The 20,369-nt window shown below is 41.7% G+C and overlaps 2 protein-coding genes and 1 pseudogene across 5 annotated transcripts in view; 2 read left to right on the top strand and 1 right to left on the bottom strand.

Annotated features, from left to right (window-relative positions):
- The window catches only part of LOC311033760 (hepatitis A virus cellular receptor 1 homolog), a 487,428-nt gene that overhangs the window by 167,981 nt on the left and 299,078 nt on the right, over positions 1 to 20,369 (top strand). The window lies entirely within an intron of this gene.
- LOC311033954 (sodium-dependent lysophosphatidylcholine symporter 1-B-like) lies at positions 8,602 to 10,180 on the bottom strand (annotated as a pseudogene). Its single transcript has one exon. The product of its transcript is annotated as a sodium-dependent lysophosphatidylcholine symporter 1-B-like (transcript).
- Positions 12,708 to 19,900, top strand: gtpbp10 (GTP-binding protein 10 (putative)). 2 transcript variants are annotated; one of them, XM_084041565.1, is made up of 10 exons: positions 12,708 to 12,780; positions 14,689 to 14,882; positions 15,925 to 16,016; positions 16,395 to 16,539; positions 18,109 to 18,182; positions 18,288 to 18,340; positions 18,462 to 18,569; positions 18,847 to 18,924; positions 19,197 to 19,320; positions 19,472 to 19,900. In XM_084041565.1, the coding sequence occupies exons 1-10, from the start codon at positions 12,748 to 12,750 to the stop codon at positions 19,627 to 19,629; spliced, it is 1,059 nt and encodes a 352-aa protein (XP_083897691.1). In that variant the 5' UTR covers positions 12,708 to 12,747; the 3' UTR covers positions 19,630 to 19,900. The 2 variants fall into 2 exon arrangements, with proteins under 2 accessions (XP_083897691.1, XP_083897690.1); XM_084041564.1 differs by having other exon boundaries at positions 19,397 to 19,900.

Raw genomic sequence — 20,369 nt, 5'->3', positions numbered from 1 at the left:
ACAGCCACCGAATTAGAGAAAACTAGACCATATCTGTCGGGGTATATGAGCACCCAAAGTATGATTTTGGGGACGCACGTGCTTGTTTCACGCACATGATTTGGCGTGCGCACATACGTGGCTGCGCATGCATGCGCACGTACGTGGCTGCGTATGCATGCGCACTTGGCCACGCATGCGTAGAGTTAAACAGAGGTTTGGAAAAAGGCTATTAAACCGCTGGAATTTGGGTAAAGCGAAAAACGGGCGTCGGTGTTCCGTGCACATGCTGATGGTCAATGGTTGTGTGCAAATACAGGTCAATTTCTCCAGGCACTGAGGAGAACCGGGCAGAAGAGATTTTGGGGACGCACACACAGAGGCACAGTACAGAGCTTTGCAGAATTATAGGATGATCTACCTCAGCTATTTCACACCGTTATGTCGTTCAACGGGGAACCCATGGCAAAACGGTGCATACCATTTTCAGATCACTCTGTCAGTTTCATATTTATTTTTCAGTGTCTTAGTTTGAAATAAAAGTGGCAAACAATTTATGATGTTTCTGATGATTTTAGTCTTGTAGTATCATTACTTTGAGGCAGGTTATGACATGGTCAAATAGTATATATATATATATATATATATATATTTATTGTAGAAATTGTGTTAATAAAGCTCAGGGAGACCAAAATACATGTTGCTGGTTCTACGCAAATAAGTAAATAAGTACTTATTTATAGCACCTCTCTGAAAAGCTTTCTGAAGTCCTTCACAACAACAGTTACCATGGTTGTTTATCTTTTATTATGTAATGAATATGGGAGCTGCAGTCTGAGAGTGCGTCCAGGAACTGTAAGTTGATCTCAGAGACAAATCTGTTTCGGTGTCCTGGAGGGTCTGAAGGTCAAAGCCTGTCTGCCCTGGGGTGGTGGCCAGCTGTCAGTCTCTCCAATCAGGCGTAGTGGAGGAATGATGCGGGAGGGATTCTGAAGAAGCAAGCCCAGAACCTTCCGAAGTCTGTAATGTTTCCATCCCAAAATAACACCAGGGGCGCAAATTCCCATATATGGAGTGCCCTGATGTCATCATCATGTCCTAGCACTGGCGTCATAGACTGGCATGGACTCCATATTTGGGCATGCCTGACATGGAACTCAACATATGGGACATAAAAGGATCACAGGCAGACAGACGGGTACAATGGGTACTCTGACAACAGGTACAACAGGTAATCTAAAACTGGGTGGGGCATGCATGTCCATGTGCATGTGCATCGCTCCCGAGTAGCTCAACGGGCACCGGTAAAGGACAGAATTTTAGGTGAATGATAAGCAACATAAAATGCCAGGTGCTGGACGTATTAAGAACAATAAAGTATGCACACTGGATCAAACTCCTCAAGTTTTGTTTGTTGGTTTCGAACCTAGTAATAGTCTGAGGAAGAGCTACTATGCTCAAAAAGTCACCTAGGTGTTAAATTAATAAAAATAATAAAAATAAACACTTGTTAACTTGATCCACTGTGCGGAATTAATTGTTCACCAAGCGGTAAACAAGTTTTATCCCCTCAGACATTATTCAGTTTGCACTTCTTGTGCCTTCGAACTACTTTTCTGTCATTCCAGGAGGTGCGGCTAATCAACGCAAATTAACAAACCACCTGCTACATGGCCATCTTCAAACAATCACAGTGTACAACTGCGACAAATAAACCAATAAATAACACTTATTTGTATTTGTCCATAGCGAATTCCGCAGAAAGTAACGATCGCAGTTCACACATGGGGACATATAACAATGAAAGAGGGACATAAGAGTGGAGGATAGAGGGTAGGATGGAAGAAGCGGTGCCGGGGTGAGAGGGTGGAGTAGATAAGTTGGAAGTGGAGGAGAAAGGGCGTCGAATGAGCCAGGAAGGTGAGCCAATCGTTCACTTGACCCCTCCAATTACCATAGCGACGCTTAATTAGCGCTGAGGTAAGCTCCAGTAATTACCACATTGTGTCTCGGACAAGAGGCCACACATGAAGCTCACGTACATGCACACACGTGTTGCTATGGATACCTGCACCTTTCTCCACTGCACTGGAAGTGAAGTGAAGGAAAACAAACCAAGAGAAAGACAGGTGAGAAAGAAGGGCAGCATTGAGAGGAAGCAACCACAGACGAGGAAGGTGGAAGCGAGCCTTAGCTCAGAAAGTGTTGTGAGTTTGCCACGCTGCCACACAGACGCTTCTAAGAATAACAAACTCGCACAAAGAATGGAAAGCTGAAATGCACAGCTACAAAAACAACTACTAGGAAAGATGAAACCACGCTTGGTTACAGTGACCAGACGTCCCGGTATGGCTGGGATAGTCCCGGTTTCAAGCTGGGTGTCCCAAGTCTCGACAAATATCTCTAAATATCTCACCACATTTAAAATAACAGTTGTTTTGAAACAGTGTTTCAGATGTTTATCATGTTCTGTTCTTTTGAAAGGTGCAGTCACACTACTGTAGGTGTACTAAAATAATTGTCCCCCATCGTGGTGAAAACACCAGGTGACATTTATTTTGTAAATCAAATTGAAAAAAGTCAAAGAAATTGACGATCTGCTATTTTTGCTGTTTTCAAAATCAGATTTAAGTGATTATGGGTCCCAGTTTCGGTTTTTGAAAATAATGCTCACCCTATATTACACGGGCAGATGATATTATGGTAGAAGGCACGACACTGCACTGGAACGCTGCAGCGCAAAGCCCATTGCCTTATGGGATAGGAAAGAACATATTAGGAGTAACTCCAGTGCACTGTTGCCACGGGCAACCATAAGGACCTGTCCAGAAGTTTCCAGAGGCAGCTTGTTCAAGCAGATAAGTTCTGACACGCTGACCCCGGTCGTAACCCAACAACCACCCTGCAGAGAGCACCTCACATAGGCTACACATGGATGACACAGTAATGCCTGATTTGTACTTGGTTATGCATTTTGTCGCAAACTGACAATACCTGATCTACAATCTCACAACGCAACGCAGCGCCACATGTTGTGAGCTTGTAAATCTAGTGCTATTCCCAGTGTGCGGCACTGGCGCGCAACCATGAATAAATCAGACTTAATATGTACAAGTACATACACACTATCACACCCATACATGCACAAACACACACACACATACACGCTGAACTTTGGACAGATATGTCCTGACACTCTGACCCAACTGTGTGCCCCTGCCAACACTCTTAACCCCCTACAACACTGATACTGTATGTCCATATTAAACACACATGCATACAAAGCCATACAAGCACACTGATGCTCACATGCTGTGTACACCACGCGACGCGTACACCACACACACACACACACACACACACACACACACACACACACACACACACACACACACACACACACACACACACACACACACACAAACACACACACGTGTCTTCCCTGTTTAGCTGACATGTTACATAAGCCTTCAACAAGTATTATGTCTCAGATATAGAGAGTAAGAGCATGAGTAGCCCCCTTACACCTCAGCGGTAATGTAGCAGCCCCGGTGTGCTGCCTCTGACAGGACAGCTATGAGCCCAGTATCAGGACATGTTTGTGTTAAAATACGCGGCCTTGCCGCCTCACTGTTAGTAACTGGTGGGAAGAACAATTACTGACTGGTGACAAAGATAGTGTAGCGTTTCACGAGGGGTCTGGCATAGAGGCTACACATGCTTTGCTGCTATTTTACGTTTTTTAGGCCTATCAGGGAGTGGTCATTTGGAAGTAAATGTAAATAACAGAGAACATGTCAAAATCTATTGCTTTAGCCTATTTCACACATTTAATAATGTAGTTGTGTATGCAATACTTAGATACTGGTGTAGTTGTAGTTAATACATATATTTGTCTCCACACAGAGAAGCCAATACTATTCCAAAAACAGTGCTCTTTACTAGGATATATAACACCACCTACAGACCACCATTACTCACTGCACTCTTATTCATCTAAGCAGACAGCTCCACCAGGTGTTGAATTCACTTAACTGAACTGAACCGAAATACTAGTACGCTGGTGGTCTACTGTATGGCCTACCTGTCAAAATAGGTTTTGCTTGATTAAAGCTTGTGGGAAAACATGTGTTCACGACATAGTATTTTAAGGTGTTAAGGTTTGAACAACAGTATAGTATGACATTTCTTAATGACATAGAATACTATGCTATAAACAATGCCACAATTAAAATAAAACATGATATACTGCGAAAAATTAGCCATACCAATGTTGTCAAAATACATCTTACTAACACCAAAAATACACCCTATACTACTAGACTGCCCTCCCCCTGTATTTTAATGACATAGAGTTTTCACATTTATACTGTTTTATATTTAGTATATACAGTATATATATATATTTCTTTTTTACACACTCAAAGACAATAGAAAGTCACAATAAAAATGTAACACAAACAGAACAATACAAAACCACACTACAAAAAAAAAGGTCATCTCTCCCCACCATCTCATCTCTCCTTTACAAGGACCAGTTACAAATTGCAGATGTCTGCATTTTGGTGGCATAGCAGTAGACCGAATTTAACCCCATGTTTGTGCCGAATCTGGGTTGAACGAGATCAGGTGTCGTGCCTGTGTGTGTCTTTTACGTTATTGAAGTAGTTTGACAAGGTAGATGGGTGTCTCTGTAGTGTTGAAGACCCACTTGTAACCCTCAACAAACATTTTCCCCTTTTACATACAGTACATGATGAACGCAAACATCTGATCTAAGTAGAAAGCCAGTAGGGATAAGTGCTTATTACTGTAATTGGACTTTTTTGTGTTTACAATTTATATGCGTCAGCTATTTACTTGGTTGACTGGAGTCCCTCCGAGCTCTATACTAGTTCCGCTCCTTGTTTCCCTCTACATCAAATCACTTTGGCAAAATACACAAGCTCACAACGCGATGCATTTTCAGCTTGTAGATCTGCTATTTTCTTTGATTGTTCACCCCAGAATAGGGATGCAATGGTTCATGTGGTTAAAGGTAGGGTAAGTGATATTTTTTCTTTAAAGTAAGTGTTAAATTGATTTATATTCTGATAGTACTCATTGGCGTGTTAGTTCAGTAACAGGGGTCTCCCCATGCCTCCAGCTCTTGATTAAACAGAAAATGCATTTTCAGGTTGGGATACCAATTTTATCCAATCAGGAGAGAGGACTCACATAGGATACAGATTTAGCAAGTGAAATTGGAAGTGATGACAAAGAAGTGAGCAGACGGAATTGGAACAGGAACATTATAAAAATGAAGCCGATAAATGGGTACGCTACTCTCTCCTTATTGGCTGTAGACTGGCCACCCTCCTGAAAATGTATTTTGGGTTTATTAAAGATCTGGAGAGACGCAGAAACCCCTGCTACTGAACAAACACTATATAGCAATGATTACTATCACAATAATTTAACCTTTTAACAAAATAAAATGGTTTAACCAAAACATATAATTTAGCCTATACCTTTAATTAGTGCAAGCAGAGTGATTTACAGCCAATAATGAATTAGATGTCTTACTAGGTGGCTTAGTTAAAACGTCTCCTCTCCTTTGCTTGCAGAGGCCAGATATGACCTCTGCAAGCAGCGTCATATCAGAGGAGCGCGGCAAGATGCTGGAGCTCTTCTGTAGTGACGAAGTGTGTATTTGCAACACACGTTTGGAGACGGATCATAAAGCTCGAGACACAGTCCCATAACAGGTAGACTACAATGAAAGAGGCAACCTCAGCTGGACGAGAAAAAGGCAGAGTTAAAGATCCAGGGGTGACAGGGATAAAAATCTTAGTAGAGCAGAATAATATTATTATATATAGAAAAAGCAGAATGTACAGATCTGCTCTGCTCTGGTGTCTTCCATTCACACTGAAGTCATTGAGGTGATAAGAGATCAACAGCACATGAGACAGAAGGCCTCATTAAACAGATGGAGGAAGAAATCACTGAAGTGTTGAGTTGGAGCAGCTCTCACACACTATCACACTATGGTAAAAGTATCACTTCCACCTTTTCCAGAGCAGTTCTGTGAGTTTCATGTGTTCTTTGTGGTGTATCTTATTTTGTCGTAATGTTCTTCTATTTTCCTGCCTGCCCTGCTACCTGTCTTGTCTTACCACCCTGATTATTGTTAACCTTAATCACCTGTTTGTCCTGTTTGTCCCAGCCTATCCTGTGTTGATTGTATTTTGTGTACACCTGTGTGTAGTTAGTTCCTTGTTTATTTATACCCCTCTGTTCCAATATGTTGTTGTCAGTTTGTAATCCTATGTTCAGTGAGTCTGTAGTCTGTATGTAACTTTCTGCCCATTCTGGAGGAACCTTGGTTTAGTTTAATAAACACTTTAAAGGGGTACTGTGCAAGTCCCAAAATAAAAAAATGTTGAAACCTCTTCTGGTCACTACCGTCATTGCAGTTAGGTCTTTAGCGGATTCCTGCATTACCCAGAATTCCATTTGTTTTTTGAAAGGAGGAAGCATTTCAAAAAGCGTTCTTTTTGTTGTTTTATACTATCTGCGGATTGTTTCTCTTAGCCAGTGGAGCTTTAGTTACCGTGAGCTGTGTTTTCTTTTGCTGTTGTTTTTCCATCTTCAAATCTTATAATGCCATAAAAACAGCATAAAATTCCTTTTTGTTACTAGCGCTGTAGTTCCGGGACAAACAGGAAACCGGTGCATTTCCGTTTCCGTTTTCCGGTCGGATTACGTCATTTACGAGGGAAAGACGCCCCTGTCCACTTTCATTACAAAATATGTTTATAAAAGGCTTTCGGGGGGGAAATTCATGGAATGGGTGTTGTGAAACATTTGCCACTCACAAAAGATATAAAATCTACTTTCTTTTTTTTAAAGTTACCTAGTATTACTTTAAGTAAACTTGTTCTGCCTCATGTCGCCTACTTTTGGGTCCTCCTCATTCCTGACATTATGATCAGAATCAGAATCAGTTTTGGCACTTCCACAATACACACTAGGCATACGGGAGCTGTATGCCTAGTGTGTATTTAATGCATTATAAATGTGATTATAATGCATTATGCAACAAACCTTTATGTGGTAGTTATAATGTGCTGTTCCACTGAGTTTAAATACATTATGAACAGCACTTATAAATTATATTATTATTATAAGTTATAATACTTATTATGCGTAATTATAAACATTTATAACAAGTGCTATAATGCCTTATAATGCATTATAAATGTGGTTATAACACATTATAGACTGACCTTAATATAAAGTCTTACCCTGAAAGAGCTACTGTACATATGCTATACTGTACATATAACACTTGGCTATTCCCAGGGGAGAAGGTCTGAACGAAGCTTATAGGTGAAAGTATGGCTGAGCTAGAGTGTGACAAAGTTTTTAGGAGTAAAATAAACAAAATATTTAAGTTTTAATAGATGGATACTGCATATATGTAGTAGTAATGATGATAATGATAATAATAACTTTATTTATGTAGCACCTTTTTAAGCAGAAGTCACAAAGTTCTGTACAGAGAAGTTACACATTAAAACAAAAGCAAGGTGCTCTGCACTGCTGGAGGGGAATCTTCCTTTGACACGTACAGAGTGTCGTATGGTTGACTTTGCCTTATTGCTCGCTAGACGTGTTGTTCTGCTCAAGTGGAAGGATGCTGCCCCACCCATGCTCAGTCAGTGGCTTCGTGATATAATGTCCTGTCTTAATCTGGAGATGTTGCGGTTCTCAATTACCGGCTCCACGAGAAAAAAAATCTAAGACCTGGGGTCCGTTCTATCACAACACACAAACTACATAGTGTGGCGTACTTTTGCTTTGACTGTAACACCAAACTACAACAAACCTAAAAATCTTTATTTTATGCTCTTTAGGGCATTCCAGATTTTTTGAGCTTGAATGGAAAAGGCTTGTTCTCCCTTATGTATTCTGTTCCTGTATACACATTAGTGGAGGTGCTCTGTTAACCGTGTATACAAGACATCAGTCCGGCAGTTTGCGAGACCGATCAGCAGCTCATTTCTTGTTCACACATACAGTACAGACACAGACACACAAAGACAACTAGCCCGCCTCCCTAACTAGCAGAGCCATGCCGTAAAAAAGAAAGCTAATTTGTATGTATGTATCTATCTAAAGGGTACTGCACTAAGTACTCTGTCAACAGGGAAAAAGAAACAATAAATCAAATAGAGTACAGAGTACAAAGTAAATAATGACAAAAAGGAATTATAATGGCAGCATGGGAGTTCGGGGACATAGCAATGTTTAGCAATCAAGGTGTGCTCAGTGGAACGCATATTTCCAGACAAGTTTATGACATCAGTATCTAAAACTTATGACTCAATTGTTTTAATATTCTGAGATTCACTTCATTGGCCTACTGGCAGTGCATGTGTAAGAAACTTGGTGCTATCTGCCCAGTAGTCTGCAAGATTAGCTGCGGACAGACACACACAGGGACAAAAACAGGATCTGGTCTGGAATGTGTGAAACTCCATATTTTAAGCTGAAAACTGCAGCAGATGTTCTTGCAGCACTATATGGTCAATATTACATGTCATCTCCATATTTGTGTAATGTATAGATAGATACTCAATATATGAAATATAATAAAATATAGACAATGGTGGTCTCTGTCGAGCTCATTTCAGATTCTGCTTTCGCTGTCCTTCAGTTCCTGGAGCACTTTCTTGTTTCTTTGCCTCCTTTTCTCATCTATTGGGTAAGAGTAGAATATATACAAGCCAAACCCAATGAGGACGATGGGCACAATAGAGATTAGAATTTTCAGCGTTAAATTAACCTGATAAGGCTGTTCACAGCCTCGAGTACGATAGCCTGCCTTATCTAAGGTCAGTGTGGAAATGCCCACAGAGAGTCCATTGGCAAATTTTATGAAGAAGACGTAGAATGAGTAGAAGATTGCCTCGTGGCCGGTGGAGTCAGGGTTGGCAACCTTGAAGTCATCAACCACATCGGGAAGCATCGACCACGGCAACAGGAAGACTGCGGCCAAGCTCACTCCCGCAGCAAAGATGAGGCAGTAGGTGAGGACCTCGTTGTTCTCCACCAGATCCACCAGAACCAACAGAACCATGAAGGGAATACCAAAACTGACTCCAAAGTAAACAGCTGTCTTCTTCCCATACTTAGTCAAGAACCACTGCCAGAAGGGGATGGTCAAGCAAGCGGAAACCATGCCTACCAGTAACATGTTCTGGAACTGATCTCTGAAGCCCAGTGTATAGATGGCGAATAAGGCAAAGTTCCCCTCCAGGAAAAAGTAAGCCATTGATGTGGTGACTAAGCCCAACATCAGTTTGGCATAGGGTCCATGCCCAACCACCATCCTTATTGCCTGCATGAAAGACTTGGAGTTGGGATGACAGGTTTCTTTTCTCTCACTCACCCCAAAGAACAGAACAAGAACACATAGAATGTAGATGCTGCAGATAACAGCCGCGGCAATCAAGTAGTCATTTTTGGTGTCATCCAGGGAGGCTGAGAGTTGGGGTCGTGGGTCGAGGTAGTGGGTAGCGTTGGCAGTGCGCAGGGAGGTAGAATTGGCATCACTGGTTGTATTGATGCACGGTGCCGTTTTCACTATCTGCCCCTGGATGGCTGTAGCCGACACAATGGCAAGAATTTCCACGCCCAGCCTGTAAGCAGTTAACGAGTCTCTCTCTGTCTGCTCTGAGGTGATGAACATGGTGAGGGAAGTGTAGGGTACATGAAAGCAAGTCTGTAGTGTCTGGAAGATGCAGCAGAACCCCAGGTACCACATGACTCTGCCATCCACAAAAGGGGGAACGTACCATATGAGGAAATATGAAATCACAGCCAATGGAGTGGACACCACAATCCAGGGCATCATTTGTCCGCACCACGTCCATGGGCTGCGGGCGACCAGGTAGCCCATAGTTGGGTCTGTTATTGCATCCCATGCTCGGCCCACAAACAGGATGATGGAAGCATAGAAGGGGTGCAGCTCAGCTATGTCCAGTAGGAAGACCTGCAGGAAGATGCCCAGTGGAACTCCCGTGAGCTGGTAAGGCGCTCCACCAAGGGCATAGCAGAGTTTAGTGGAGAGTGACAATCTGTTCTTCGGCTCATTCGGCGGAGCGATGTGATCTGAGCTAATCTGATCTTCCTGTTCATTCAATAAACTCATACTGGATGCCAGAGCATGTACTTGTTTTACAATTAAACAGTTCTGACTCTGATTATCTCTATAAGCCTAGCTCACGTCTGTGGATTTTCTCATCCGTACACCACCTTATATAGGCTGACCAAGTGCTGGTCTGCCGTCACACACAAAACAAACCGTTGCCTATGTTACGGGTCCAGGGATGAGTACGACATTAACAAAACTGTCATCTGTAATTAACCACATAATATAGGGTCGTTACAGATTGGGACCGGTTGACGCGGGGGTTCTTGCTCGGATCAGCTGAGATCACGCCACAATCATTAATGTTTTGTCCACCTGCACCTAGCGGGGAAAAACAAGCTGACGCAATCCAGCTCTTGCCGCCCGTGTGTGTGTGCACAAATGAGTATGAGCGTGCGCCTCTCATTGAAAATGAATTACATAGGCCGCTCCCCGTCTGAAACGACCTTAACTCTGGTGTCTTTATAGGACCCAGGCATGTCATTATAGGCAAACGTACAAAAACCTTTAGTCACTGTCAGTTACTATTTCTCTATACAGTGGTTCTCGCCCCCCCCCCCCCCCCCCCCCAAAATCATGTCACAGGTTGAGAACCACTGTATAGAGAAATATATTTTACAGTTATCAAAAGTAGGCAACAAACTTGGTCAAACATTGGTCAAATGAAAGTAGTCGATCTATAAGCTCACAATGCCTCGCAACGCGAGTTGTTGTGAGCTTGTAGATCTGCTATTTTCACAATATTTATCTGTGGAACCAAGTCAAACTAAATGTAATGAAAGCCTTAACTCCTACAATCTCAAGTGCTTGGTCAGGGTGGTTGGGTCCCCATTTCATATGATTATTTTGGGGGTCACGGCCTGAAAAGGTTGAGAACCAGAGCCTTAATCTGAACTGATTTATATCACCTCAACCCCACCATCCCTCTTCTGGGGTTGTGTTGCGAGCTTGTAGATTGGCTATTTTTGGCGTACATATTTAGTGTCGAACAAAAACAAGAGCGGGCCTAGAATAGAGCCCATGGGAATCCGGTCAACTGGGTTTAAGTGGTTAAAGGTAGGGTAAGTGATATTTTTTGGTTAAAACAAAAAGTATTTTGTTGAAAGGTTAATTCTGATAGTAATCATTGCTATAGAGTGTTTGTTCAGTAACAGGAGTCTCCCCGTCTCTCCAGCTCTTTAATAAACAGAAAATACATTTTCCGGTAGGTGTCAAAATCTCAGCCAATCAGGAGAAAGTACCCATTTTTATGCTTCATTTTTATAGTGTTCCAGTTCCAATTTTGTCTGCTCATTTCTTAGTGTCATCACTTCCAATTTCACTTGTTTAATCTATATCCTGATTGATTTCCCTATCCTGATTGGATACAATTGGAAATGAAACTGAAACTGAAACGAAAATGCATTTTCTGTTTTATAAAGAGCTGGAGAGACAAGGAGACTCCAGTTACTGAACAAACACTCTATAGCAATGAGTACTATCAGAATATAGAGCTATTTAACACTTATTTTAACCAAAGAAAATCACTTACCCTACCTTTAAAAGTGTTCCCACAGTAGGCTATGCAAATGGTTGAAACACATTCAAAAGTACAGTAGGAGACACTGTCCCTTTAACTTAACATTGAACTTCTGCAATAAATAGGTTACAGGCAGTGGTGATTTTTTTACTTTGGTGGTATGCTATATTAATGACGTCACGTGCACGTCACTTAACACCTACTGTAGTACACTACAGGATTTAAGCAGGTCACACAATGGACCATTGATATGCATCCATGCTCATAGGTTCCTATGTTAATTCACGCTGGTGACACTCGGCAGTCGGCAGCTTTTGTAAACTTTGTTTAAATTTTCCGGAAAACTGTTGCTAATCATTCCAGGTATTCTGGAATAAGAATCCCCCCAGATCTGTGCCCTTATCAACATGTATGATATTCCAAACCGTTTACACAGTATTCATTGCGTGTGAGTGATACATTATTGATACGGTTAAACAGTGACACCTACAGGTTAAATAAAATCATTGCACCAGCAGCACTCCTGGGTGACGTACTGGATGTGGGCGGAGCTGTGCCGTCCAAACAGGAAACACAGCGGTCACACAAATCAGTGTTGCCATGTCCGCTTATTATAAGCGACTTTGGACTTGTTTTTCTGTAAAGTTGCTTGTATATATTAGTTGCGGGTTGCGTTTTTTTGGGCTTGTTTCTAAAGTGTAGTTGCTTGTTTCCATTTGTTTTTAATATCATTTAAACCAGTGGTTCTCAAATATTCTCATGAAAATGTTTTGTGCCACAGGGAGCATTTGTGTTGTTACTTGTTATAATGTTTAAACAAATATTCAAAATATTCCACATTTTATTGGAAGAGTTTGTGGCCTCGTAGCCCTATTACGAACCTTTCCCTCCGCATACAGCTCCGAGATTAGCTGTGTAGCGGAGAGGTTCGTAATGGGGCTAGCGGTCTAGTTGCTTCTTTTGGGCTTGTTTTCTTGGACCTGGTTGCTTATTTCTCTCACAAAATATGGCAACACCGTCCCCACGTTACTAGCAAAGCCTGGTCAAGATGGTCCATATTAGTAGGATTTGCTGGCGGAAGGTCAGTAGAAAATAGTTTTTTATATAAATATTGTGTATAACAATGTTGCTAACGTCAGTTAAAATGTTTGGTTACCTTTAGACGATAGCCCTGAAACATATCATGGCAGTCATGGATGAACTTCAACCTGGTGTTTGCACTTTCTGCCCTTTAGGCCCGTACATCTACCTAAACGTTCGGATTTCAAATATAAAGTGCTTACCCCATGGCCATGGATGTTACAATTATATACGGGCCCTCATAAATACCCGTATCTTCCGTATTGTTAAAAAAAAACACATTTTAATCCGATCGGTACGGTGTCCATTTCTCATAGTTATAATGTATCAGAGTGCAATACACCTCCCAACCGATAGGGTTGCGTGATTGAATGCATACAGAGAAAATGGCCACCGATCGGATTAAAATGCTTTTTATTGAACAATACGGAAGATACGGGTACTTCTGAGGGGCATCAGAATTGTAACATCCGTGGCCATGGGGTAAGAACTTTATATTTGAAATCTGAACGTTTTTGTAGATGTATGGACCGTAAATGGAGAGAGTGTAAACACCAGGTTGAAGTTCATCCATGACGGTCGTCATGCCATGTTTACCTACTTACATAGTGTTGTTTAATGTTTACAAATAGCTCAAATTACACGCAAACACCATGTCTAGTCTTTGGTAAAAGTATCAATACTGCAATATAGAAATACTCTTGTTACAAAAGTCCGGAAAATAGCACAGGAAAGTACAGTTCAATACAAGGTCTGCTAAGAGAATTTTAAACCCAAGAAGGCGGCATTGGGGTCCTTTGTACTTAATTGAAAATGTACAAAAGTATGGCATCAAAATGTGCAATTAGTAACTGAAGTTTTTAAATAATTGTAGTGTAGTAGAAGTACAATATTCCCCTCTGAGATGTACGTATAGTGGAGTAGATGTAAAGGTATTGAAAATTGGAAATACTCCAGTAAAGTACAAAACTACAAATACCTCAAAATTGTACTTAAGTACAGTATTTGAGTAAATGTACTTACTATCCACCACTGTTGTGTAGCGCTTTCCCAAACAAAGTTACAAAGTGCCTTACAGAACTAAAAATCACAGATACCACATATCATGTCTAATAGTAGCCTTGGATCAAGACCATCACATTTGATTGAGTCTGACTTTTACTCATTTGTATCTATGCAAATGTCAGAATCGATCAAATACATCTATGATAGTCTTGATCCAAGGCTAGTCTAATAGGATCATAATAGAACCACGGATGTACTACATATCATTCTACAGGATATTGGATGTAAATAATATTATAATGTATAAAATAAAACAGACATCTTTAGATATGTACATTAGGCCTAGGGCAGGGGTCTTCAACAGGGGGTCCTCAGAGTTACTACAGGGGGTCCGCCAAATCTTTGTGTGATATGATTTTTCTTTTTACCTCCACCACTTGAACCCTAGCATCCCTTTTCTGAGGAGAACTTTATCTACAAGCTCGCGAGGCGTTGTGAGCTTGTAGATCGGCTATTTTTGGCAAAGAGTTATAGGTGTAGAGGGGAAAAAAAGAGCAGCAAAGGTTTATCTGAAACACAATTTTATACAATATAGAGGGGGTCCCTGCTTCATCTCTCTCTCAGCTAGGGGGTCCTTGGCCTGAAAACGTTGAAGACCCCTGGCCTAGGGTAATGTAACAATGTATAAACAAAGATATACCACACACATCTGTAGGATAATATACAAAGATATACCGCCACATATATATATAGGATAATGTATAAACTCAAAGTTTAGTCAGTGTCTAGTCCTTGGTGATTGTCTCCTATATTCCACATGTCCTGACTTCATGCTCCCAATTTTGGTTTCCAGCATCAAACCGGTGACCTAATAATAGAAACTCTCCTGTTTTCTCTCCCCCAGTATGGAAACTTTGTGGACAACCTGCGTTTCTACGTCCACGGAGGTTGTGGGGGCATGGGGCTGCCCCGGCTGGGGGGTCAGGGTGGAAAAGGCGGAGATGTGTGGGTGATGGCCCAAAAAGACATGACCTTGAAGAAAATCAAGGACAAATACCCCCAGAAGCGCTTCTCTGGAGGAGTGGGAGTTAACAGCAGGTTGGTCTGAGTCAGTCACAAATAAAAATCAACAAATACATTGGTAATTAACCCTGAGAGTGAACAAATGTAACCGAATTGTGACCCCATAAGGGTCAATTTGATTACATTTGTATACTCTCAAGAGTTATGTACGTGTGGATTAAACACTGAGGATTTTACTGTGTACTGTGCTTTACATTTTAGTGAAAATGCAGATTGTATTGGTCGGTTTGGTAGGTAGTTGGTTGGTTTGCACAATACTGTAGGGATTTGACTGGGTTTGCTCATTACATTACAAGTGATGGAGTATTAAAACAAGTCGTGACACGGTCCTCGTCCAAGAGGGCGACATAGCCTGCTTAAATAGTAGATAAATAGATACGGTACATAATGCATCAATAACTTAATAACTGAGAGAGCAGTCTCTTCATGTGTGTGATGGTGATGTAATAGGTGTGAGGCATGTAAAGTAAAAACAAAAGAATCAGTCATAGCCTTATTTGTGTTCACAAATACACCAACAGCATAATGAAACAAGAAACATAAGGATGAGAAATGTGCTTTAAAAACATATTTTTTGTATAATATATATCCGATTAGTCTGTTTATTATTTAAATTAATTTAGACCTAAATGATGTTAAAGTACCATAATAATTACTAAATTACAGTATGCTCAAAACAAGTTGTTAATTCGGATCTTTGCAATTACCTCTCTCCGTCAGGGAACGGAGACATATAAGTTATGGGTTGTAGCTTTAATTTGTTTACCCAGCAGTCGAAAACAAAACATCTAATTTTATAATAAGACACGCATTCAAGTTTTAAACAGCTCAGTGTAGTTTGGGAGGTGGGGGTATTGTATATTCACTGAAGGATTAACACAACACAAAAAGCTTTAAGGAGAAGTGTGCGGAGATCTCTTACAGCAGCGAGGAGATCTCCTTGCTGTAAGACTAAGTCATTGCAATGCAGGTGAATCCCTGATATTCTTATGTGACTGATTAAAAGCTTTTGCGGTAGGAGTGAAGGTCAGATTTTGTGTTTGTGGTGGTGTTTCAGCATCCGTGCTTTGAGAGGGGAGAAGGGACAGGATAAGGAGATCTACGCCCCTGTCGGTATCACCGTTACCAGTGATGATGGCCGAGTGCTTGGTACGTAAAAAAGCACCTACATGCACTACGCCACCCTGTCAGCATGCTTTACATTGAAGAGGATGTAAGTGATATACACTCGCAAATATGGTGCAAAGTGCTACGGTTTCTGCTTGTGTGTGTGTGTGTGTGTGTGTGTGTGTGTGTGTGTGTGTCTAGATGTAACTTAACTCATTGACTGACAACTTTTGCTGTATCGGAAATGTACCGAACAGTGACAACTCTGCATCGTACTGAAGTTTGTAACTGTACTGTACAATATGTCATGCAAAAAAAGAGTCTGTGAGAGGAACTACTTGCAGTAGATGATTTTATGTTGTCAACTTGTCACTGTGTTGTTTCTGTGTCCGTCTTGTGTCCGTGTCCTGTTGGCTGTAGGTGAGCTGAATGCAGAAGGGGAGCGAGTGTTGGTGGCACGGGGCGGGCGGGGTGGGTCTTTCCACTCAGCGTTCCACCCCAGTAAAGGTCAATTCAAACACATCCGGCTGGACCTCAAACTTATTGCCGACCTGGGCATGGTGGGGTGAGAACACACACACACACCCCCAACACTGGAAATATCAAATGAAAGAAAGGTGCTTTAGAAAAACAAGATGGGATGGTGTGTGCAAATATTGGTCAGCAGCGTTATGACTCAATAAAACATAACTAATATTGTTTTCAGGCCCTGTTGTGATTATCTCAATGTCTCACAATGTAGCCTTAGTCACACCAAACTTTAATTGTCTCCGCCAGGCCAAAAGGCATGGCGAGAGAGTATGTTTTACCCTCCGTCCGTCCGTCCGTCCATCCGTCCGTGTGTCCGTGTGTGTGTCCGTCCTTCTGTCTGCGACCAGCTAATCTCCGCCACCGTTGGCCCGGTCGCTGTGAAACAGCACACACACACTCCCTCGATGCCACAGCAGAACCTCTGCCCCAAATTTTTCACATGGGCCTGTTATAGCACCACCAGGAGGCCGATTTGTGCAAAATATTTTTTTTGACATTACTCCTACAGATTTTATCCAAACGTCATGCAAATCGTATTATTACAAACCCATATTCCATCCTCATTGGCTAAGGTTCGCTTCCAAAATTTGCAGGATTGCTCCGTTTTGAACAAAATGCCTGAAATCATGAACACAGCTTGCTATTTCCGTGAAATTTCACAAACACATTCCCACTAGGCCAAGGAAGAAATGCCACCCTTTTTCACATTGGCCTGTTATAGCGCCACCAGCAGGTCTAATTTAACAAAACACATTATTGGAACAAAAGCCTCAAATCATGAATGCAGTGTCCGATTGCCGTGAACGACCTAAGAATAAATGGCACCCTTTTCACATTGGCCTATTATAGCGCCACCAGGAGGCCACAATAACGTACCTGACCTGGCGGAGACCTGTGCTCCGAGGAGCACTTTTTCTAGTTCTGCCTATGCTTTTCAATGGGAACAGAGTGTGTTGGCAGAAATCCGCAAATGGCAACAAACCGCTCCATTCCCATTGAAAAGCATTGACAGAATCCCCTCGCATAGGTAAAATTCCAGTTCGGTGTGACCGCACCCTTAAAGGGCATATACATAAAACGTATGAAAAGGAATAATGAAAAGAAAATAATACTTCCACAGAGCTTATAAAAACGTGTGGAATTAAAGTATTGCTTTTCCCTAAAAAACAAACTTTATGATTGTGAAACAATTCATAGTCCTGTATACTGCATGTCTCTTGACGCACTGTTCATAGTACTGTACACACATGTTAACACTCGCTGTTCATAGTACTGTACACACATGTTAACACTCACTGTTCATAGTACTGTACACACATGTTAACACTCACTGTTCATAGTACTGTACACACATGTTAACACTCACTGGTTCATAGTACTGTACACACACATGTTAACACTCACTGTTCATAGTACTGTACACACACATGTTAACACTCACTGGTTCATAGTACTGTACACACACGTTAACACTCACTGGTTCATACTGCTGGGGGAAAAATGAATATTTTGTAAACATTTTAACAACACAAATCTTATATGGGGTCCTTGACATGAAAAAGTTAAGAAAGTTAAGAAAATGTTAACACTCATGTTCACACAGGTTCCCTAATGCAGGAAAATCTTCCCTACTGTCTGCCCTGTCCCATGCAACACCGCAGGTTGCTAGCTACGCCTGTGAGTGTACCCCCCCCCCCCCACACACACACACACACACACACACACACACGCGTGCGCCTTAATGTCAGCATCTTTCTAAAAATGTCATCATCTCACTCACAGTCACCACCGTAAGACCAGAGATTGGTAAACTGATGTACACGGATCACAAACAGGTGAGTGAAGGCCGACTACAACCATGTACTAGATATATAAGTAGTTTGTATGTCCTTAGATTTCATGTCCTTGTATGTCCTTATACAGTATTTATTATATTAGTTGTTTGTATGTCCTTAGATTTCACTAGCTGACCTTCCTGGCCTGATAGAAGGCGCTCACCTCAACAAGGGCATGGGGCACAAGTTCCTCAAACACGTGGAGAGAACCAAACAACTGCTGTTTGTGGTGAGTAATAGTAGTAGGTAGGTACTGCAGTACAGGAGTTTTGTCCACTCTGCTACAAACAGCCTCTCTAACAGGATTCATGTATGGGGATTCTGTGTGTTGTCTGTTGTATGCTGCTGTGTTTGTGTTTTTGTGTTGAACAGGCTGTGAAAACAGATATCCTTCTGGGACAAATAAAGTTAGAATGATCTAACAACCTTACTGTAGTAACTAACTACAGTAGAATGTTGTAATGTTGTAACAGTAGAATGTTGATGCTCGTCTCTCTCGTCTGTAGGTGGATGTCTGTGGGTTCCAGTTGGCCAGCAAAACGCAGTTCAGGTCGGCATTTGAGGCTGTGCAGCTCCTGACTAGGGTGAGAACCAGTCAGAATGACTGAGTGGTTAGAGATTCTAGGGCTGGGCGATGTGACTTAAAATCAATATCACGATTATTTCAAACATTTGTCTTGATTGCGATGAATGAACGATTATAAGAAAATATATATAGTGAAAATAGCAGATCTACAAGCTCACAACGCAATGCATCGCAACCTAAATTTCTAGCAACGTTTTATGATGCTTTTACACATCACTATAATGCAGGTGAATTACTGAATATATAATCTTAATTGGTCTCGTCCTACAGGAGTTGGAGCTTTACAAGGAGGAGCTGTTGTGTAAGCCTGCGTTGCTCGCCGTAAATAAGATGGACCTCCCTGATGCGGAGGACAGACTGGCAGAGCTGCAGGAGCAGTTAGAAAACCCACACGGTAAGTCTGGTGGACTGTAAACTCATTCTTCCAGTCAAATGGTTTGCCTGTTATAATAGCTCACCTCCTCCTGCAGAGTTCCTCCACCTGTTGCCTCCTGACATGGTCCCGACCAAACAGCTGACATTTAGACATGTGGTTCCTGTGTCAGCGTGCAGCGGTCAGGGGACGGACCAGCTCAAAACCCTCATCCGACACTCCCTGGACCAGGATGCTGCCACGGCAGAGGAGAGCAGCCATCAGGACAGACTGCAGGTTCTCAGAAAGACGGCCACCATACCTGTATGGGGCAAAAGCTCTGCACTATGAACTGCAACCACTTGCAATATCCTCAAGGCACACCAGTGGTCCCCGACCCACAGTTTGAGAATCACTGGCATAGTGTATCCTCTCTTTTACGTAGCCTTGTTACAGGTGAACGAGTTCTGTCATAGCTGAAGGGAGGGCTTGTGATTTTACATTGACTAATACAACAGTTTCCCTGCTTTATTCGAGTACACTTGTGTTTTGAATTGTGTTGCTCATTTGCCATGTTGTAAATACTTTTGTATGCATGTTGTAATATAAAATAAAGAGGTCTTTGTGGCAGCTGTAGTGCTCATGGTAATTGTAAACTAGCTAAAATATTCTGAAAACTCACATAATCGTATTCACAGCAACACTCTTCACATCCTCATTATGTCCCAAATTCACACCTTGGAGCTGTGCAATATAACCACTGAGTCAGCTACAGGACCGCTCAGTGATGGACAAACTGGAGATCTGGAAGAGTGTGCGTGTCCTGGACCGCGTGCTGTTTTTCTGATGGTTCCACTTCATCAAACATTCACAAATGCACAGGAAGTAGCATTATAGTAAGTAAGTAAGTAAGTCAATTTTATTTATATAGCACCTCTCACAGAGAGAACTCACAAAGTGCTTAACATACATTGAATAGAAACAAAAACAAGCAAGAAAACATTAAAAGCTATACAGTTCATGTGCATCAACAACATAGACATAGAGATTATAACGAGACAGCAAATGCTTGTGCAAAAAGTAGGAGATTA

The sequence above is a fragment of the Gymnoscopelus microlampas genome (assembly GCF_963454915.1).
Source record: "Gymnoscopelus microlampas genome assembly, chromosome: 18".
NCBI classification, from domain to species: Eukaryota; Metazoa; Chordata; class Actinopteri; order Myctophiformes; family Myctophidae; genus Gymnoscopelus; species Gymnoscopelus microlampas.
This window is presented reverse-complemented; position numbering and strand designations above follow the sequence as displayed.

What these genes read in the sequence shown, in the direction of transcription:
- gtpbp10 (XM_084041564.1), top strand. Translation starts at nt 12,748, where the DNA reads ATGGTCCATATTAGTAGGATTTGCTGGCGGAAG. An exon ending in TGATGATGGCCGAGTGCTTG is followed by an intron (nt 16,017 to 16,394) that starts GTACGTAAAAAA and finishes TGTTGGCTGTAG; the next exon opens with GTGAGCTGAATGCAGAAGGG. An exon ending in GCCGACCTGGGCATGGTGGG is followed by an intron (nt 16,540 to 18,108) that starts GTGAGAACACAC and finishes ATGTTCACACAG; the next exon opens with GTTCCCTAATGCAGGAAAAT.